Source organism: Trichoderma harzianum (genome assembly GCF_003025095.1).
Source record: "Trichoderma harzianum CBS 226.95 unplaced genomic scaffold M431scaffold_14, whole genome shotgun sequence".
Classification (NCBI taxonomy): Eukaryota; Fungi; Ascomycota; class Sordariomycetes; order Hypocreales; family Hypocreaceae; genus Trichoderma; species Trichoderma harzianum.
In genome coordinates this window covers 228,433-245,311 of record NW_020209262.1, presented here as the reverse complement: position 1 = coordinate 245,311, position 16,879 = coordinate 228,433, and the positions used below count along the sequence as shown (strand labels likewise).

The following is a 16,879-nucleotide window of genomic DNA, read 5'->3' as shown; positions in this document are numbered from 1 at the left end:
CCTGCCTCGTATGATGGTGATACACATTTAGATTGTAGAATTAATGTATTGGTAGCTGAAAAATGCAATATTTTGGACGAGCTTGATCTAGATAGATACACATATTTTATCACCAGTCACCAAAGGAAGCTGCTGCTGCTCTCAAGATCTGGAAGGAACACTCATCCACCGCCTTCCCTTTGCATTACTAAGGTAGGCTTTGTATATAGGTACCATAAACGACCGCAGTGATGCCCATCTGATAATTGTCTTTGGAAAGGAAAGCAGAAGAAATGACGAATAAGAAAAGAATCCAAACGGGGAGATACAAGGATAAACAGAAAAATCTCGAGTCTATGCTTTGCTGAAATCCATCCTTCGCCCAGCCTGCAGGAAAATATTGTCGCTACCCAAAAAGAAGAAGAAAAATCGTTTCGAAACATGAATAACCCAGTCTTTTGATTTGCCCATGGTGACCTAAAACTCCTCGCCTCAACGTTTACTTAAGCCATGGAAAGATTTTCTTGGTTGGCTCCAAGGCTCCACCACCAGACGAGGAACCCTCGACTTCAAGACTTCGCTGGTAAATCTCCTGTGTCTCTCGTTAGCAACGGCTATCAAATACAATGGGAAGATGCTGTCTCATACCTCTTCATCCGTCGTCATATGACAACCCAAAATTAGCTCTCGAACATTATCGTTCTTGGAAAGGTTTGGATACGGCGATCCCTGGCTCTTCATGAGGGGCAAAAGAACTTCGCCGAGGACCTCAAACTTTTTCCAGTTGATGCGGTCGCCATTGGGCCCAACAAAGGTTTTGCTGCCTTCCTCGGCAGACACCAGGTCACGACGGTGCAGGGGCATAAAGGGAATACGGGGCAAGGGTGAGTTTTCCCAGGCCAGTCGGTAGGCAAAGTGACTCTTCTGTGTGCCCATCAAGATGACCAATCTCGCGAACTTCTTGTGAGTCTCTGGCGAAACTAGAGCTTTTGTTTGGGCGAGGCGGTGGATTGCGGTTCCATTGATTCCTGCCAGAACGGCGGCTAAGCCATTGTAGTTGTTAAGCTGGCGCAGTTTGAGAGCAATGTTCATAAACTTTTCCAGAACAAGAGCTCGATGTTTCGCCTTATCCCGGAGGAGAATCATGTTTGCGACCCACTTTGCGACGTGGTTGAAGTGGTTAATCATGCGGTTTACATTGTTCAAGCTCTTGCAGCTCTCTTTTTGGCTGGCCGGTAGACTGACGTGACGGACAAAATCGCGGATGCGTATCGAAGAAAACATGATCCAGTCGATGCGGGTCAGCTCATCAGCAATATCGTCGTCCTTGATTTCGATAAAGATGCGGTAACGAAACTTGTTCATTGGCAAGTGATCTGTGGGGTCCAAGGTAGCAGCCTCTCTGTCGTAGTCCTCGTATGAGTAAAGCTGTATCTGGCCGCCGCTGCCAACCACCCTGTTGAGGTTCTCCGAGCTCACAGACGGCCTCTCAAAGTTGTCTTCTTCAAACTGCAGAGCGGTCAATCCAGCCGGAAGCTCGCTCAGCTCTTTGGAGAGAATGTCGCTAGCCAGCTGGTCGTCGGCATCGTCGGCGTTGGCCCAGCCAGTATCGTCATCCTCGATGACGTGGAGAGTAAGGTTTCGGTGCATCTGCCTTGCGGCGATACAGAAAATCGGCTCCGTGGAAAGATATCTGATAAACTCGTCCAAGTTTCGTCGCGTAGTTAGACGGGCAAAGTCGCCGGGATACAGCGACGCCCACTTGGCTACTGTCTCGATGATTCTGAGCTGAGTTGCCGTCTTGGTTAGATGGTGAACTGTCTTGTCGTCCCTCACGCGATCCAGCCGCATCAGGATGGCAGAGAAGAGCTCTCCGGGCGCAGCAAACTTGCGATATAGGCAGAGAAAGACATCGAAGAAGTTGAGATCTGCCCTGGAAAGGGGCAACGCCAGGAGGCGATCTACAAGATCATCGAAAGGCACGCCTGCCATCTTTTGCTGCTTCTCTACTACAACGTCATCGTTTCGCTGCAAGATGGGGATGTCGTCGGAATATCGACGTGAATCAGTGTCGGACTCGTCGACGTCGAGGAAGGAGTCGTTTGCGCGGCCGCCTAAGGGGGGCAATGTCAGCGTCGGACCCACAACAGCTGCCATCGAATGCTCAAGGGTGGTGGATGTTGCGGTAAGCTTCCCCGAGCTCCGTACTCCCGTATTTCGGTCTTCCGTAGTAGGTAATATTAATACTAACCTCGGTGTGGACTCCTGGATGCCTGCTTCTGAGCATGGCCATCTGTGACAGGAGTGCCGGTTGACGGAGCCGCAAAGCCGCGGAGCAGTGAAAAGTCGGAGCTGGCACGATTATGCCTTCCTTCGCTAATGGGTCTGCCGGCGCTGGGATCGGGGGCGTCGAGATTCGCGGCGGATTGCGCTCTCTTACGAGCAGCGCCCATCTCGCCCGTCTCATCTAACATAACAGACATGTCAGCACAAGGCGCATCCTTGGTACCATCAATAGGGGTATTATCGCATTTCATACGTGGCAACATACCCCTTCTATGAGCCACGGCGGCCCTAAGAATGGCATGCAGACAGGTGCGATCTATTTCTGGGCTGGTCGAGGATATCTTAAAGTGGGCCAGACAAGATCTGAAGAGGGTATGGTTGGCCAGCTCATCGGGATTGACCTGTCGTTCTTCCTCGGGTGCCTCGCATTTGGTCGCGACTAGCATGGCGGGCATGTTGGAGTTTGTTAAAGCAGCTACAGCAGTACATGTTAGCTACAGCTGAACACGGGTATCACTGCACCATGTGATTGCGTCTCCCTCTGCTCCTCATCGACAGCAGCACGTTGGAAAAGCGCGGTAACGGGGCTGCTCATTAAACATACCCAAGGTCTGAGGAAGTTCGCGGATGGTGTCCTTGTTTGTTACATCGTAAAGCACCAAGGCAGCGTCGACACGGGGTACGATGTGGCCGTTGATCTGCTTCGGCCACTGGATGGGATGCGGTGTGTTCAACTCGAAGGAATCCAAGTCCAGCTCGAGAAGTGTAATCATATAAGCGGCGGAATCGACGACGATGCGAACGCTAGACGCGGTAGATATGGGTGGGCGCGACAGGCCCAGGATTCGCTGAACAAACGTCGACTTGCCGACGCCTATGGCGCCAATGATGGCAATGTTGAAGCTCTCCATGGCGGAGGATTGCTGTGACTGGGAAATGCGACAACTGTCAGCATGGGAGCGGTCTCACAAAGAAAAATTAAGAATGTCTCATCATATGTAGGAGTAGCCAAGGTGAACTGGAGTGAACCCCTGGTTGGCTGCCCCGCGACACACTCCAAGCAGGGGTAGATGATTGAATAAAACTAATTGGGTGGAGACGGGGGCAGTTGTGGTAAGATGATGAGCGTGACTGAGGATTGGTCTGCCAGTCTGCAAAGTTGCATCAAACTCATGCACGCCATGACGCTCCAATTGCGTGGAAGCAGGAGCTTTGTCCCGTAATTGGATCTGACAAGGGCAATCGATATCTTGGCTTTTCCATCTCTCTTTCTTGTCCTTTTTTTCTCGCTGCAGTTTCTTTATTCTCCACGCATAACCTACCCAAAATTGTGATGATCCAATTGTCAAAGATTCTCGACGAGGAGGCGGCCAGTGTTGTTTCTGTTGCCCCTCGTGATCATATCTACTCGTATTACTGCGAGGGGTCTCGGGCGAGAAGAAGGGGATCTCCGCCAATGTCTCTGACTCGAACTCGATTGGCTTGTACGAATCGGGGACGACAGAGGAAGGGGAGTCGAGGCTGTCTAAGTGTTGGAAGAAGGGGTCGTCGACAATCGAGATGAAGGAATCGCGGTTGGGACTCGACGGACGGGGGACAAAGGCGGCGTTTGAGCTAGTGCGGGAAGGAAAGCTTTGATCAGTAGATGCTGCTGAAGCTCTGGACCAGGAGCCAGCACTGCTCGAGGCGCTGCTGAGGACTGAAAAGGCCGAAGGGCGTCGAGCTGTGGCCGCAGCAGTCGGGGTCTCGGAGCCGGAGCGCAAACGTTGGGACCCGGAGGAGCTGCTGTCTGTGGCCATGTAAGTAAGGTGCTGTTGTTGGGATGCACTCGGCTGGACCATTGTCGCAGTCTATCGACGCGACCACGGCGCGGAAACGGACATGAGTTACAAAAAGCAAGGAGGATGACGACGGCGACAATGTGACGATGCTAACAGATGGAGCAGAAGAGAGAGAGTATGTGCGTGTGTTTGTGTGGATGTGTGGATGTGTCAAGAGTGAGAGACAGACTGTGTGAAAAGGACAAGGGCAGGGCGAGATGGAGCAGACACAACGAGGGAGCAGCACGGAGGGATAAGAATAAGAGGAGGTGGAAAGAGGGAGCTGGCGAGGCAAGGAATGGTCTGCAGATATGGAAATGGCCCGATGGTTGGAGGTGAGGAGGGCGGATGCGGATAAGGGAAGGGATTATTGGAGGCGGATAGATGCGAATCCATCCCATTGGGGCCACTAGCGAGTCGAGAGAGCTAAAGGGCACCACTTACCAAGCCCACACCGGGTAACCCGCGAGGATCGAAGCGAAATGGAGAGACGGCCGGGGAATTCAAGGTTCAAGGTTGGGGGAGAGGAGAGGAAAAAACGTGGCCGAGGAGGAGAGCGGATGGGATCTGGGAGCAGTAGGTAGGTACCTGGATGGGATGGGATTGGATTGGATTGTGCGGCGCAAGTATGTACTTGTACCTGAGCTGGTACGGGCAGTGAATCGATGCGGCAGCACCTACGGAGTACCACTACCTAGAGCAGCAGGACTAACCGTGGTGGTGGAGTACTCGTACTGTCGTTGGAGAATGAAGTACCCGAGCTGTACAAGTACGAGTACATGTACTGATCAAAGGCTGAGCGGGCAATCCTCAAGGTCCCCCAATTGCCCGAGCACAGCACAGCACAGCACAGCACAGCACAGGTGAGATGAACAGGCACACAAACCAAACCAGACACGACACGACACGACACGACACGCACAAAAAGCACAGGCGGTGCGACAGCCCTCGTCCATGCTCTGGACCTGAACCTGAACCTGCCAGCCTTTCTGAAAGCTGCCACGGCTAGGCGGCTTCGGTGCTAGTGTGCCGCTGGCAGCTGGCTAGCTCTATCGGCGTGAAAACGGGGCAGGGTTCGTGCTATTGAATGGAGACTAACGATGGGATTCATTTGATCCATTCTGCAGCTGTGACGCCTATTCTTAGACTGTGACGGTGTTGATGCTACCTGTACCTACTGGTAATACTACGGAGCACAGATTTAAGGCACTAGGTAGGTACTAAGGTAGAGTCAATGCTATTGGGCAAGATATCAAAGCTGGTGTCACAACGCCATTGAAGAGTGTATATCCAGGTATATACATACATCCATCCAATTGATCCGTTATCTCAACGAGAGCAAAGGATGGAATGCAATGGAATGGAGCATCTAAACAACAGGCAAAAAGCAAATCGCAAAAGGACCCAGCTTAGCGGCCAGCAAACTAGGGTTCTGACCACTCGCTGGGCCTCTTGGCTCGCCTCCATAAAATGGCACAATCCAAACCAAATTGCCATGCCAAAGAGGGGGCCCCTACAGTACATAATACACGACGATGGCTCTGAATCCTGAGCAAGACTCGGATTATTTCCGGGGTACTGTATGTACAGTACAGCATGAAGAATCAATACTAATGTACGATGGTAACTTTGCATCTACATGGAGTAAAGTCGCTCTGGACCGGTGAGTGCTGAGAACAACCAGGCGATCCGCAAAGAGCAAGCATCAGCAACAGGGGCCGTATGTTTGCACCTGTTAGACTAGTTGAGGGGCATGCAGGCAGGATAACAAGAACTGAACTGATTGCACGATTAGGCGGTACTCGTACAGTAATAGTTTCCACAAAGCATCAAGGCCTTGCAGCGGTACGAGCACAAGCACATGCGAGACGGTGGGGGGAGCTCGCCGACCTCCATGGCGGAATAAGGCCCTTTCCCCTGCTCTCTCCACGCTTGGCACATGTGAAGCTTGGGGGTTGATGCTCGAGGTTGTGTGGCAACACGGCATTGCAGCAGCACACGCACACAGCCTCCGCTTCTGGGGGTAAAGCTGATATCAATCCTGGCCTTGTCCATGTAAGATATGGAGTCTATCAACTCTGTACAGTAGAATATTCATCAATTGGACCTCGGCAGAACAGGGAAAACAGCAACTTCCAAGTATCCTAAAGCACATATGGATATCAAAGCATCCCATGCCATCTCCCTCATCCCACCACCCCCAAAAGACACCAGAATAGTAGTGCCAACCGCCCAACGTGGCACAAGCACACCGATAGATGGATCAAAACGTTTTCTTGGCCGTCCTTCCCACCCCCCCGGCCGCCGCGTTTCTTGGCCCCCAATTCCGAATCACAAAACCCTCGCTCGTCCCGCCCCTTCAAACAAAGACGCCACAGCGCACTGGCAAATGCTGTCAACCCATCTTTCACTTGAACCTTTTTTTCGAGCCGCTGCCATGTGCCAGGGCTTTTGCTTCCCGCGCTGCCCAATTGCAGGCCGTGCCGACGCTCGCATGCGACGGCTAAAGCCTCACCCACGTTTTTCTCTTTTTTTTCTCTTCTTCTTTTTCCCTTTTCTTCATTGGTATATATTCCCATTTCGTATAAGACAAATTCGCTCACTCGGCGGACTTTACTGTACATACATCCATACCTAGCAGCATCTTGCATCTGCAGGCTGTCTACTAGACCTAGTACGAGTTACTACTTCTGCTGCATTACTTTATCCTATCCAATTGGGCCTCGCCTTTGCATCTCGTGCCTTTTCTTTCTTCGCCCATGTTTTCTCTTTTGTCCTTTTCTACTCCGTAGACCTGTCTAGATCTCACCACTTTTTGACTTTCTTCCTGCTTGGCCTTTTCTCCCAGCTATGCCCAGAAACCCCGGCACAAGCTGCCTAGACAGTACTAACAAGTGCCCTTGTATCACTAATCTTCCATCCACGTCCATTTGCTCATCTCGAATCGACTCTGATGCCAGCCCAGAAACCCACAATAATGTCAGCTTTTTCCCGACTCCATTCCCAAGCCCAGCATGCCGGGCCTGCCCTCCGTCACTTCCCCGTCTATCGGCGGTCCCAAGGCGGCAAGGTTCATGATCAAGCGCCCGCCAACACGTGGGATTCTAGGGAACCCCTTCGGTGGGCCCAGGAGCGATGTTTCCCACGGTTCGTTGCGGATTGATTGACGGAATCGCGCCAGGGGTCCATCCATGGTCGTACTGAGAAATGAAAAACTACGTCTGATGCATGGGACGACTCTCTCTGGCTTGATCGTTGTCCTGAGGGGGTGAATACGGTTGGTTACATACCTTGGCCGTCCATCCACCTAACCTACCTGGAGTAGCACTACCTGCGATTGAAGTAGGTAGTACCGTGCATACGAGCAGAAGACATTGACGCTGTCGTCATCGTCCCCATTGTCCTTTGACAGTATACGAGTACTCCTACACATCACGACCTCTCACACCGGTAAATGCGAATGTCACAAGATCATCTTGGCGGCACGGAAGTTGGGATCGGCAATGAAAAAAAGTCCCCGTTTGCTGACCAAACGGACAGTTCGGGGGTCAGACCTATGATTTTTGATCTCGGGCTCGGAATGACGGCTAAGGGTCTGCCGCTTTTTAGGCTCTGACAAGCTTGATGGATACCAGTTTCTTGGTGTAGTGAAACCTCGTGGCCATTCAAACTTAAAAGCATACATCAGTGAGGTACTGTTGATACTCCGTGCCTGTGAGCTGATACCTTTCAATTTCGGCGAACCATTCGGAGTATTTTCCCACGGGTCATTGTATCTTTCATACTTTTTACTCGTAGGCACCTCCAATGTCACCTGAGAGAGTGGATTGGATCAAGCAAGTACCGGCACTGAATTCTGCTGTACAAGGGTTGCGTCCTCCAGGGAAACCCTTACCCGGTAGTCACGCGATCTCGCGATATTTCGCTGTATGGAGTACATATGAGACCTTCATAGGTAGTCGACAGCATGCCGTCTAACATGTCATTTGTCAAGCCCTGCCATGGCATTTTAGTTATAGATCCTTGGATGGTGATTGGGTATCCTAATTGCCATCGTAGAAATAGCGCCCTCCTCTTCACCAGGTTCCCGGTTCCATTGATACGAAGTTGTATGCCGGAAGTTTTATGAGCGTCATCTTCCAAATTAAAATGTGATCTGAATATGAAACAGAGCCGGCTCGCTCACCACTCCTGTCGTACAGCCCTGGAAACTTGCCATACTGAGAACTGAGAACTGATGGTTTCAATGACGGTTGATTTCATGTATCCTGGCCAAGGCCCAGTACATGTACACCTCAAACGCAATATGACGTTTCTGAAATCGCTTATACCGGGAGTCTAGGTCATATTGAGATTCACGAGACTGCCCGCGACAGTAGCGTTCTGTTTAGAGGCGTCAACTACAATCAATACGCCCTGCTTCTAATTTAAACATTGCTCTCATTTCGCTGATGCCGATAAATGACGTCAAAACACCCGGCCTGGTGGGCTGATGGATATTCATTTATTATATGGGTATTCAGGGGCCGATGCAGCCGGCTGGCTTTCATGTGCCGTGGAGACTATGACCTCTAGATCCCAATTGACTCTGCAGCAAATGGCAATTGCATGTGGATCGATTCATCGTAAGCACTGCTGTCCGCTAGAATCGTTGTCGCATGCCAATGACATCTAGATATCTCATAGACGTGGACTTTGGGAAGAGCCAGCCTCGTCGATATACTTACTCTACTACTATTTCGCAAGAGACACTTGTATATACAAGCCCTGATCAACGAGGATTCACATACTAAACGAGCTGAATTCATTCATGGTAAGACATTCCGCTCATTGCTCAGCTCAGCCAGCATCTCGTGGCAAAAATACTGTGGCACCAATGGAACATCTGCTGTCGGCAGGATCTCGCATCGTTATGCCCGCGCCAGATCCACCCTCACATTAGTGGATATTTGGCGGGCGAGATTCGGTAGATGGGATCTACAAAGAGGCAAACTTCAGTCGACACTTCAGCCCGGACGCGTTGATGCATCACATGCGTCTCATCTCTGGAGGATTGAAATTGCGCTCTGCCCAACGGCAGCTGAACTGACTCGAGTGGTGTTCTGGTAATTGAACCTACGATGACAGCTGAAAAATAGCGAGGAGTGACTAGGAGCAGCTGCTCCGTGTTGCGAATCGCCTCAACTTACCGAGGTTGCTGAAATGTCTCTGCTCTGGTAGCTGTGGGTTGGCCTCCATCCCAACGTGCTCCTTATTCAAACAGACAGACATGTGGTGACACCTCCTCCAGATGCCCTCAAGTGGCTCACCCAGCTTTCCATCACGGACTACATAGCAAATTCCGCAACTCAAGCAAAGAATAGCTCAACAAGCCGTCTCTGGGAAGAAAGAAGGGCCATCCCCCGCTTGCAGAAAATGCCAACCCCGCCAAATGTATTCCCAGATGATCAAATCACACACCAGCAATCTCATCTCATCTTAGTCGACACACACAAGAAAACGGCTGGTGGCAGCAGGGCGGAGCCTGAGTGGTAACATCGTCTCTTGCAAGCTGCGTCTCTACCAACCCTGTTGCGCTGGGGCTTCTCCACCTCCCGCGTACACAACATGTCTGGAACTTGGGGGATGCTACCTGAACGGAACGCCCTGTTGGGAGCCGCGCAGAAGGGATTCCGAGGGGAGGGGGGGAAGAGCATTTGCCACTCTTGATTTGTTTCACCTTGTCTGGTCCGTGTCGGGCCTTGAAGAGAAGAAGCCCCCTTGCTTTGATAGTTGCGGATGGAGAAGCATAGTAGCTGGACTGCGATAGGTTGTTCGGGGGGAGATCCAAGTTGTTTTTCCCCCCTCAGATGGCCTAGATCTACCAGGCATGGCATTGGCCTCACGTTAGGGCCGTCTTACCCCAACCTCAACTCAACCTCGCGGGTGCACGCGCACCTTTGACACGGCACTCGAGCGGCCGAATGATTGGACACCGAAGCGGCCTAAATTAAAGCAAGAAAAACGGTGGGCTAAAATGCTGGGGTAAGAAAATTAAAAACGGAGGAAAAGAAGAAAAGGGAAATACTCAATGCCGATCTTGGGTCTCTTCCGCGTACTGTAGAGACATCCAACGGCTTTTCTATTTTGATAGACTGCCAACGGAGCGTCGTATTGCATCTGCCCTTTTTTTTTTTGTATTTTCGCCGCGACATGCTGCTCGCTTATTCGTGACTGGGAACCCTTTTCCGCTGTGACTCTGGTGAGAGAAGCTGTGATGGATCGTAAAGAAGCGCGACTTTTTTGGCGGTTGTCCTTTTCCAACAGCCGCTATCATATGCAAACAATCCTCACAAGACCAAGATCCTACATCAAACTAGAACAAACAAATCAGGTAGTAAACAAGCAATCAAAAACAAGGAAAAAGACCTACAGAGAAAAAAAAAAAGGCCCCTGCACCCGTCAAGTGACCGCAAGCCACCTCCGCAAATTCGCTCGTCCTGTCCTTGCTCTAACTCGTACATACATGCTGTAAGCCCGTCAACCTTACCTTACAGGTTGGTTTCCCCATTTCCCGCCGCTCGCCCGCCAATTGGACGACCGACAACCCCCCCCTTGGCATCATGACACAGGCGCTGCATCTGCTAACCTGACTTATGTAGCTGGGTGAGCCGATTTGCCAGAAGGCCCAATCGTGCATGATGGGCTGGAGTTTTTTCGCTGCCTTGGTTCGGAACGCCCGTCTTGCGACGTTCCCTCGTGATCGCGTGCCTTTTTGTGGGCAGACGAAGCATCAGAGACGGGTTTTATTTCTCTCTCTCGCTCTCCTGCTCTCCCTCTTTTCATTCTTTTTTCTCCCTGTTTTGCTAGACAATTAATTGAAAAGGCGATTTGTCTTGCTCTTGTTTTTGCTTTTACTTTTTCTGGGTTGCTGCTTGTTCGCATCGTATACTCGCATCTGGCTTCCCCAGACAATCTCATCCGATCCTGCTGCTGAGGAATAACATCAGTTCTTCGGCTTCCTACACTTTCCACCCGTATTCTGCTCCTCCAGACCCGCCCCAATCCCCATCGTCCGGCTGCATGACTTTCCAAGGGGTCGCGAGCAAGGAGCTTCTGAAAAACCTGTGTCAGTCAAGGTGGTTATAAAACCGAGTATGTATGTGTGTCTCCAATTTTGGAACCCGCCCCGTTGCTACCATAACACCACACCACACATAACGCCCGGCCGGCATTTATATTTAGTGCTTCGCCCATTCCACTCCTCCTACTCTAGATTTACCCTTTCCATTCCCCTGTTTGCTGATCGTGTTCTTCTTCTTTCTTCTTCTCTGCTATAGGCTTTCTTGTCCCTGCAACTAGCTTCTTGTGCCGGGTTTGCTCTTATACGAATCAACCTGGCTTGAGGAGAGTAAGCTTACTCACGAGAATTCATCCTTGCGTTTTGCCCGAGTAGTTACTGTATTGCCACAAAACTCTCTTACCGAACGGTTTAAAATACCAAAACGTTCAAGTCTGTTAAATGCGGCTCCAGCAGCTGCATATACATACGAGTAGCAGCAATAATACTGGTGCTGCTCAAACTTCTCGCCAAAAACCACCACACGCAAGCGCGCCCTCCTTCGCCATGTTCTACGAGACTCTCTACGCTCATGATGCCAAAATGGCAGCTCACCAGCCCATGCCGCACAGAGCTGCCGCAAAGGCCTCTTCGCGCAACAATCATGCCTCGAAGCCGCAGTCGCAGCGTCTCAAGGCACTCGATGCAGATGACCTGACCAGGAGGCTGTACGTCGTGCTGGCTGAGCAAAAGGCCCAAGCCGAGAGGAAGAAGCGCGCGAGGGCAGCCGTCGAGGCCGAACGACAAGCAAACGCCGCGGCCGTGGCACGGAATGCCAACGTCTTGCACCCTGGCCAGCACGGGATCCCATTGGGGCCAATGGTTGCGTCTACGCAGATACAGAAGAGGGAGGCCACGGCGGCCAAATCACATGTCAGAAACGCACCTCGAGACTCAAACGAATATCCGCCCAAGGCAGAGAAGCTGCACAAGGCCGGCATGAAAAATTCTACCTCATCATCTAGCAACAGGAATTCGGAGGATGCGCCGCCGCCATCAAACTACCGTCACGTCCCGCAGGTTGCTGCTTCGCAATTTGCCCGCACCACAACCACCGAGACGGTGACGGAGAAGCACCTCGTGCACAAGCTATCCAGGCAGGCCGTCAAGTTTCACATGCAAGGCCCCAATGCCATGGTGGCGACGGACCTTCCACCGTCCGAGCAGAGCAAGGCACTCCGAAGGGTGCAGAGCATGAGAGAGAGGCAGTATGAGCGGAACCAGTTCCAGCACACCCACTCGCTCGCCGCCACGGCCGAGGTAGACGAGAGACCCGCGTCCACCGCTCCTCACACATTCCAAGAATATCTCAAATCTAAAAGTCTAGACCCCCTTGACGAAACGAACAAGGAAACGCGGAGGAGAAGTATGGGTGCTCTCATCGGCATGATGATGCCGGCGGATGCCGAAACCGCGGAGAGGTCCATGTCTTCGCTGGACAATCAGTCTGACACCGTGCCGGTCAACCCCGACGAGCACCGCGTGGATTGGACTCAAAGCGACGAAGCCGCAATTCTGCTGCAACAGAGGCAGCAGCAATCACCACCACCACAACAACCTCAATCTCAACCTCAACAGCAGCCGCAAAAGAGCGCAGCCGGCCACGGCGTTTTGCGCAAAGCCGAATCAAAATGGGCCCTGCGGACAAAGCTCGGAAGTTTCAGCAAGAAAGGCGACAAGCTCTCTTCGCCAACCGAGGAGAAAGACACCGAGCCCCTCACCGAGACACCAAAGTCTCCCACGACGAAGACAGGAGGGCTCTTTGCGCGATTCAAGCGTTAGCCAAATGCCAAATAACGAATTATGCCCGACATGATGGGGGCGAACCAACACGTACCTTGGATGATCTGATGGGATGACTTAACGATGAGGATGATGTAATGCATAATATAGGGAAAGGGGGGAATTTATACATCGATTTTTAGGAGGGATGATGAGCCATCGTGAGAAAGGAGGTAGGGGAAGCGAGCCAGTATATGCTGCGGCAAAGTCTTATCGTGAACCATTATTATACCCCAAAAGCCATAGAGGCCGTCCAGGCCTGTAGTCGTCAAGTTTTCTTTCTTTCTTCGTATTTTCGCTCTCCCTCTCCAGTAGCTTATCCGCGACGCCTATCTTCAGCAAGTAGACGCTCGATGAGGGCCGTATCTTGTTCAGCAACCTGTCGCTGCACAAACGCAGCGGCGTTGTTCTGCTCGCTCGTCTCGTTCATGATGTGCAGTATCAGCTCAGTGTACTCCCGGATCGCCTCGCCGTCTTCGCCACTCGCTTTCCGCGCCCTTCGCAGAGCTGCCTTTCCGTTCTTGATGCCAATATCGTGATTCCATGTGCCCTTGCCGCTGTTGGCCGGAAGGCCCTTCATGAGGGAAGCAGGTATAGCCTTGGTGGCAGCATCTGGGGCTTCCACCGGAGGCTGAGTCGCGGCGTGGATCTCGAGGAGCTGGTTTGGGAGGTTGGGATACTTGTTGAAGAGGAGCTGGAGCTTGTCCGAAGTTGCGAGGGCGCTGAAGGGGTTTGTTGGGTCGATGGGGCCAGGCGGAGGCAAGTTTGCGCTCGCCGTTTGCGGCTTGCTTGAGGCTAGGCTTGTCGGTTTGGGCTCTTCTTTCGGAGGGTCTGGCGGATGGTTTTGTTGGTGGGCTTTGCTACATGGGACAGAGCAGCTGGAACAGTAGTTAGTATTAGATCATAGGTAGCTCCCGCCATCATTCCCATTTGCTTCTTTGTCTTTTGCAACATGGCCATGATGGCTGAGGGGTGTGAAACGTACTAAGGAAGACGGCATCGCGAGCATTTGTATTTGCCAGGATTAATTTCGCAGACGCCGCACAGCAGTGCGTTTGTCTTTTGTGTGGACGGTTCCTGGGATGCTGCCATCTCGCTACTATTGCCCTGGTGATGCTGATTTGCGACTGCTCTCGCGTCAGACACGTGCGTCTGCTGGTCGTTGAAGCTATTCCCGCCGGCAGCAGCAGCCTTGTTCGAGGGAGCAGGAGAAGTCGAGGTCTTGTCAGCCTCGCCGCGAGCCTCTGACGCCATTGCTTTGGATTGACAGGTTGTCGCAGCAGGGTTAATTTTTTTTTCTCTTTTGACAAGCGCGTCGTTTGCGCAGAGTGCGAACGTCGAAATTTAGCGCCCCGCCAACCCGAACTTTTTTTTCAAGCTTCAAGGTTCTTTTTTCGCAAGCCAAGCCTTTCTCATTGGGCTTCGAAAGTATCAAAGTACAGCACTCGCACGGCACAGACTTCAGATGATTACTGTACTGTACTTTGCACGACTACAGGGGATCCTGGCTCGAAGAACATGTTCACCAGGGCGAAAATTTTGGTGGCCGTGCACCCTGGAAGTGAATGCAAGTCAGACAGCATGCGAGCGATGCCATTGGTGCAGTTGCGTCATGACAGACGGCGCTGAATCTTTGCTAGCTGCTGGCAGTTCTGCAAATGAGCGTCTTCAGGCTGCCCCTTTTCGGAGCATTGAGCTAATACGACCTGTACATGGGAATACATGTTGACATGTTGACATGAACTGCCATGTGGCGACAGCGAGTTCAAGTTTTGCTGATTTGTGCTTGCTCTCAATTCGCCGCGGGATGAAGACAAGACGGCATGGGTTCGTTCTACATACTTGCACTTGCTGCAAGCGTGCATTTTACCATTATGATGGTCCTCATTGTTCGTCAATGCGAGCTTGCTTAGATGGACGCCACTTGGACGCCTCTGGCCAAACACCTCAATCTAGGCACAAAGTCTGTGGTAGCCGGGCTCCAAGGGAAGAACTGAGACGAATCGTGATTGCTCTGGTGTTACCCATCATGTCTTGCCATGATTGTCACTTTGCGCATCTGGACCGACAGCCATGTCGTCTGGCTTGACTCGTAGCGATATCCCGTAGGGCTACAATGCCACGCCAAGGGATTAAGCTCCAGCTGGTAAGTCTTTAGACCTGGATATTCTGGAGATGTACTCTTGGTAGCCTCAATAGCCTCGACTTGACGGCACAGTGCAGAGGAGCGGGGGCGGCCTGTCCAAGACGCCACCGAATCACCACATGACGGCCATTGAGTGCCTTCGCAAACAAATGTCATTGCCGCGTGGACATTGCCCGGAGAGAGCGTGCGTTGCCCCAGAGGCTGATGCAAATCATGCAACCGGCATTGCTTATCCCCCATCCTTTTGAATATCTGGGGCAGAAGCTCGGCAGAAGACTTTTGACATGTTCGTACCGCCCGTTCTTTTGGCTCGATGCTGAGAGATACTGTGCCAATTGGAGAAGCTGTCGAGGGCAATTGGAGCTGCGGCCGCAAATTGGAGCTTCGTAGCAGCCCGGCTATTATGCATAGCTGCAAGAGTCTCCATCCCCTGCCGCAAAAGGCGTCGCGTGACGCCGTTTCAGCTGCTCGTATGGTACGAGTACCTTGGTCTCTTGGAGCTCTCACCGGCCGAAGGCTTGCAACGCGCTTGATGGTGGCCGAAGCGAATGAGAGGTGCCCGCCGCTATGCCATGCTAGCCCGTCAAGCTTTGGAGCGGAGAGACAGAGGCTTTGGAGCGGAGAGACAGAGGCTAAGGTAGCTAGCAATTAGCATCTTGGACGACGCCAATCTCGATGCTTGCCAGCCAAGAGGCAGTTGGAGCAGGCCAGGTGACTTGGGATAACTCAAGGCGGGGTTCTGGAACCAGGCGAATTGCGGGGTGGCGATCCCTCGATGTCTGGTCGAAAACTGGGGTTCCATCACCTCTTGTCATCTTCTCTCGTGTCTTGTCTGCATCTCTCTGCATGCGGCACGGCGCCAGTAGGTACTTGGCATAGTGCTTCGTAAAGCGTAAAATGCCAGTGGTTGGAGAGAGAAAGAGGACGAGGCAGAGCTGTCCGCAACCAGCAACGGCCAATTCCAACAGCCCAAGCTCGGTGCCCAAGGAAACAGAAAACACTCCCTCCTGTTCTGTTCTCCTCTCTCTCTTCGCTTCTCTCTTCTTCTCCACGTCCCCATCATATGTGGACTTCATTCTCCGTACCGTATCCAACTCAAAACCATCTTGACTGACGGTGGCTGCTGAGCTAAGGTGGCGAGGCTTACAGGGCCCCGCGATGGTTGTCTTGTTTGTCTGCACCAAGTCTAGGCCATCTTTAAGCGCTCTTGTGCCGTCGCCGTGGTGCCCAAGATTTCCTGATGGCGTCTCGCCAGCGTGAAGATGATCGTCGATGGATATTTCAGGTTGGATTTAGTTTTGGGCCTTGGCTGTTAGGGCACAATTCCAGCCGCACCTCCAAAGTTTCTGCCCGCCCCTCCAGTGGGAAGTTGGGAAGGTCGAGTGCCGGGATTGACCTGTAGGGTCGGGTACTAATTCGTACAGTACGGAGTACAAGTACGGGACTCTACAAGCACGACTAAGCGGCCAGGATCCTCTCGCCGGTCCAAGAGCACGCAGGCACGGGCAGACCAGGCACGAGATGTACCTGCGGGTACTGGTGCTATTTCCACTAATGCAGGTCGCTGGCAGGGGCCGGAAAATCGCCAGATTGGCTCTCCGGCAACTGTTGCTGTGTCCATGTCAAGGTATTGATGAAATTGATATGCGTGAGAGCAAGATGTCAAGCACTAAAGCAGGTACATAGCAGGCATGAGACAGCAGAATAAATGGCCATCTTATATTGATAAATACCTGGCGGTTACCTACGATCGTGATTTGGCAGGAT

The 16,879-nt window shown here is 52.1% G+C and overlaps 6 protein-coding genes across 6 annotated transcripts; 3 read left to right on the top strand and 3 right to left on the bottom strand.

The window, feature by feature from the left end:
- Positions 1–478: 478 nt before the first annotated feature.
- M431DRAFT_95550 (hypothetical protein) lies at positions 479–3,176 on the bottom strand (the record flags this gene model as incomplete). Its single annotated transcript, XM_024924718.1, has 5 exons — positions 479–571; positions 628–2,201; positions 2,231–2,446; positions 2,519–2,740; positions 2,870–3,176. The coding sequence occupies 5 exons, from the start codon at positions 3,174–3,176 to the stop codon at positions 479–481; spliced, it is 2,412 nt and encodes an 803-aa protein (XP_024770066.1).
- Positions 3,177–3,966: 790 nt separating this feature from the next.
- M431DRAFT_252021 (hypothetical protein) lies at positions 3,967–4,584 on the bottom strand. The gene is made up of 2 exons (XM_024913796.1): positions 4,147–4,584; positions 3,967–4,054 (listed from the first exon to the last, which is right to left on the bottom strand). Exon 1 carries the CDS (start codon positions 4,484–4,486, stop codon positions 4,196–4,198), a length of 291 nt encoding a protein of 96 aa, XP_024770065.1. The 5' UTR covers positions 4,487–4,584; the 3' UTR covers positions 3,967–4,054; positions 4,147–4,195.
- A 1,545-nt stretch (positions 4,585–6,129) lies between these two features.
- On the top strand, positions 6,130–6,780 carry M431DRAFT_251981 (hypothetical protein). The gene has a single exon (XM_024913795.1). The coding sequence runs from the start codon at positions 6,241–6,243 to the stop codon at positions 6,721–6,723; it is 483 nt and encodes a 160-aa protein (XP_024770064.1). The 5' UTR covers positions 6,130–6,240; the 3' UTR covers positions 6,724–6,780.
- A 2-nt stretch (positions 6,781–6,782) lies between these two features.
- M431DRAFT_251979 (hypothetical protein) lies at positions 6,783–7,356 on the top strand. The gene has a single exon (XM_024913794.1). The coding sequence runs from the start codon at positions 6,936–6,938 to the stop codon at positions 7,161–7,163; it is 228 nt and encodes a 75-aa protein (XP_024770063.1). The 5' UTR covers positions 6,783–6,935; the 3' UTR covers positions 7,164–7,356.
- Positions 7,357–11,691: 4,335 nt separating this feature from the next.
- M431DRAFT_95211 (hypothetical protein) lies at positions 11,692–12,966 on the top strand (the record flags this gene model as incomplete). The annotated part of the gene is made up of 1 exon (XM_024924679.1): positions 11,692–12,966. The coding sequence occupies one exon, from the start codon at positions 11,692–11,694 to the stop codon at positions 12,964–12,966; it is 1,275 nt and encodes a 424-aa protein (XP_024770062.1).
- M431DRAFT_511949 (hypothetical protein) lies at positions 12,860–14,477 on the bottom strand. Its single transcript, XM_024919765.1, has 3 exons — positions 13,952–14,477; positions 13,022–13,844; positions 12,860–12,944 (listed from the first exon to the last, which is right to left on the bottom strand). Exons 1-2 carry the CDS (start codon positions 14,218–14,220, stop codon positions 13,283–13,285), a joined length of 831 nt encoding a protein of 276 aa, XP_024770061.1. The 5' UTR covers positions 14,221–14,477; the 3' UTR covers positions 12,860–12,944; positions 13,022–13,282.
- Positions 14,478–16,879: the final 2,402 nt, after the last annotated feature.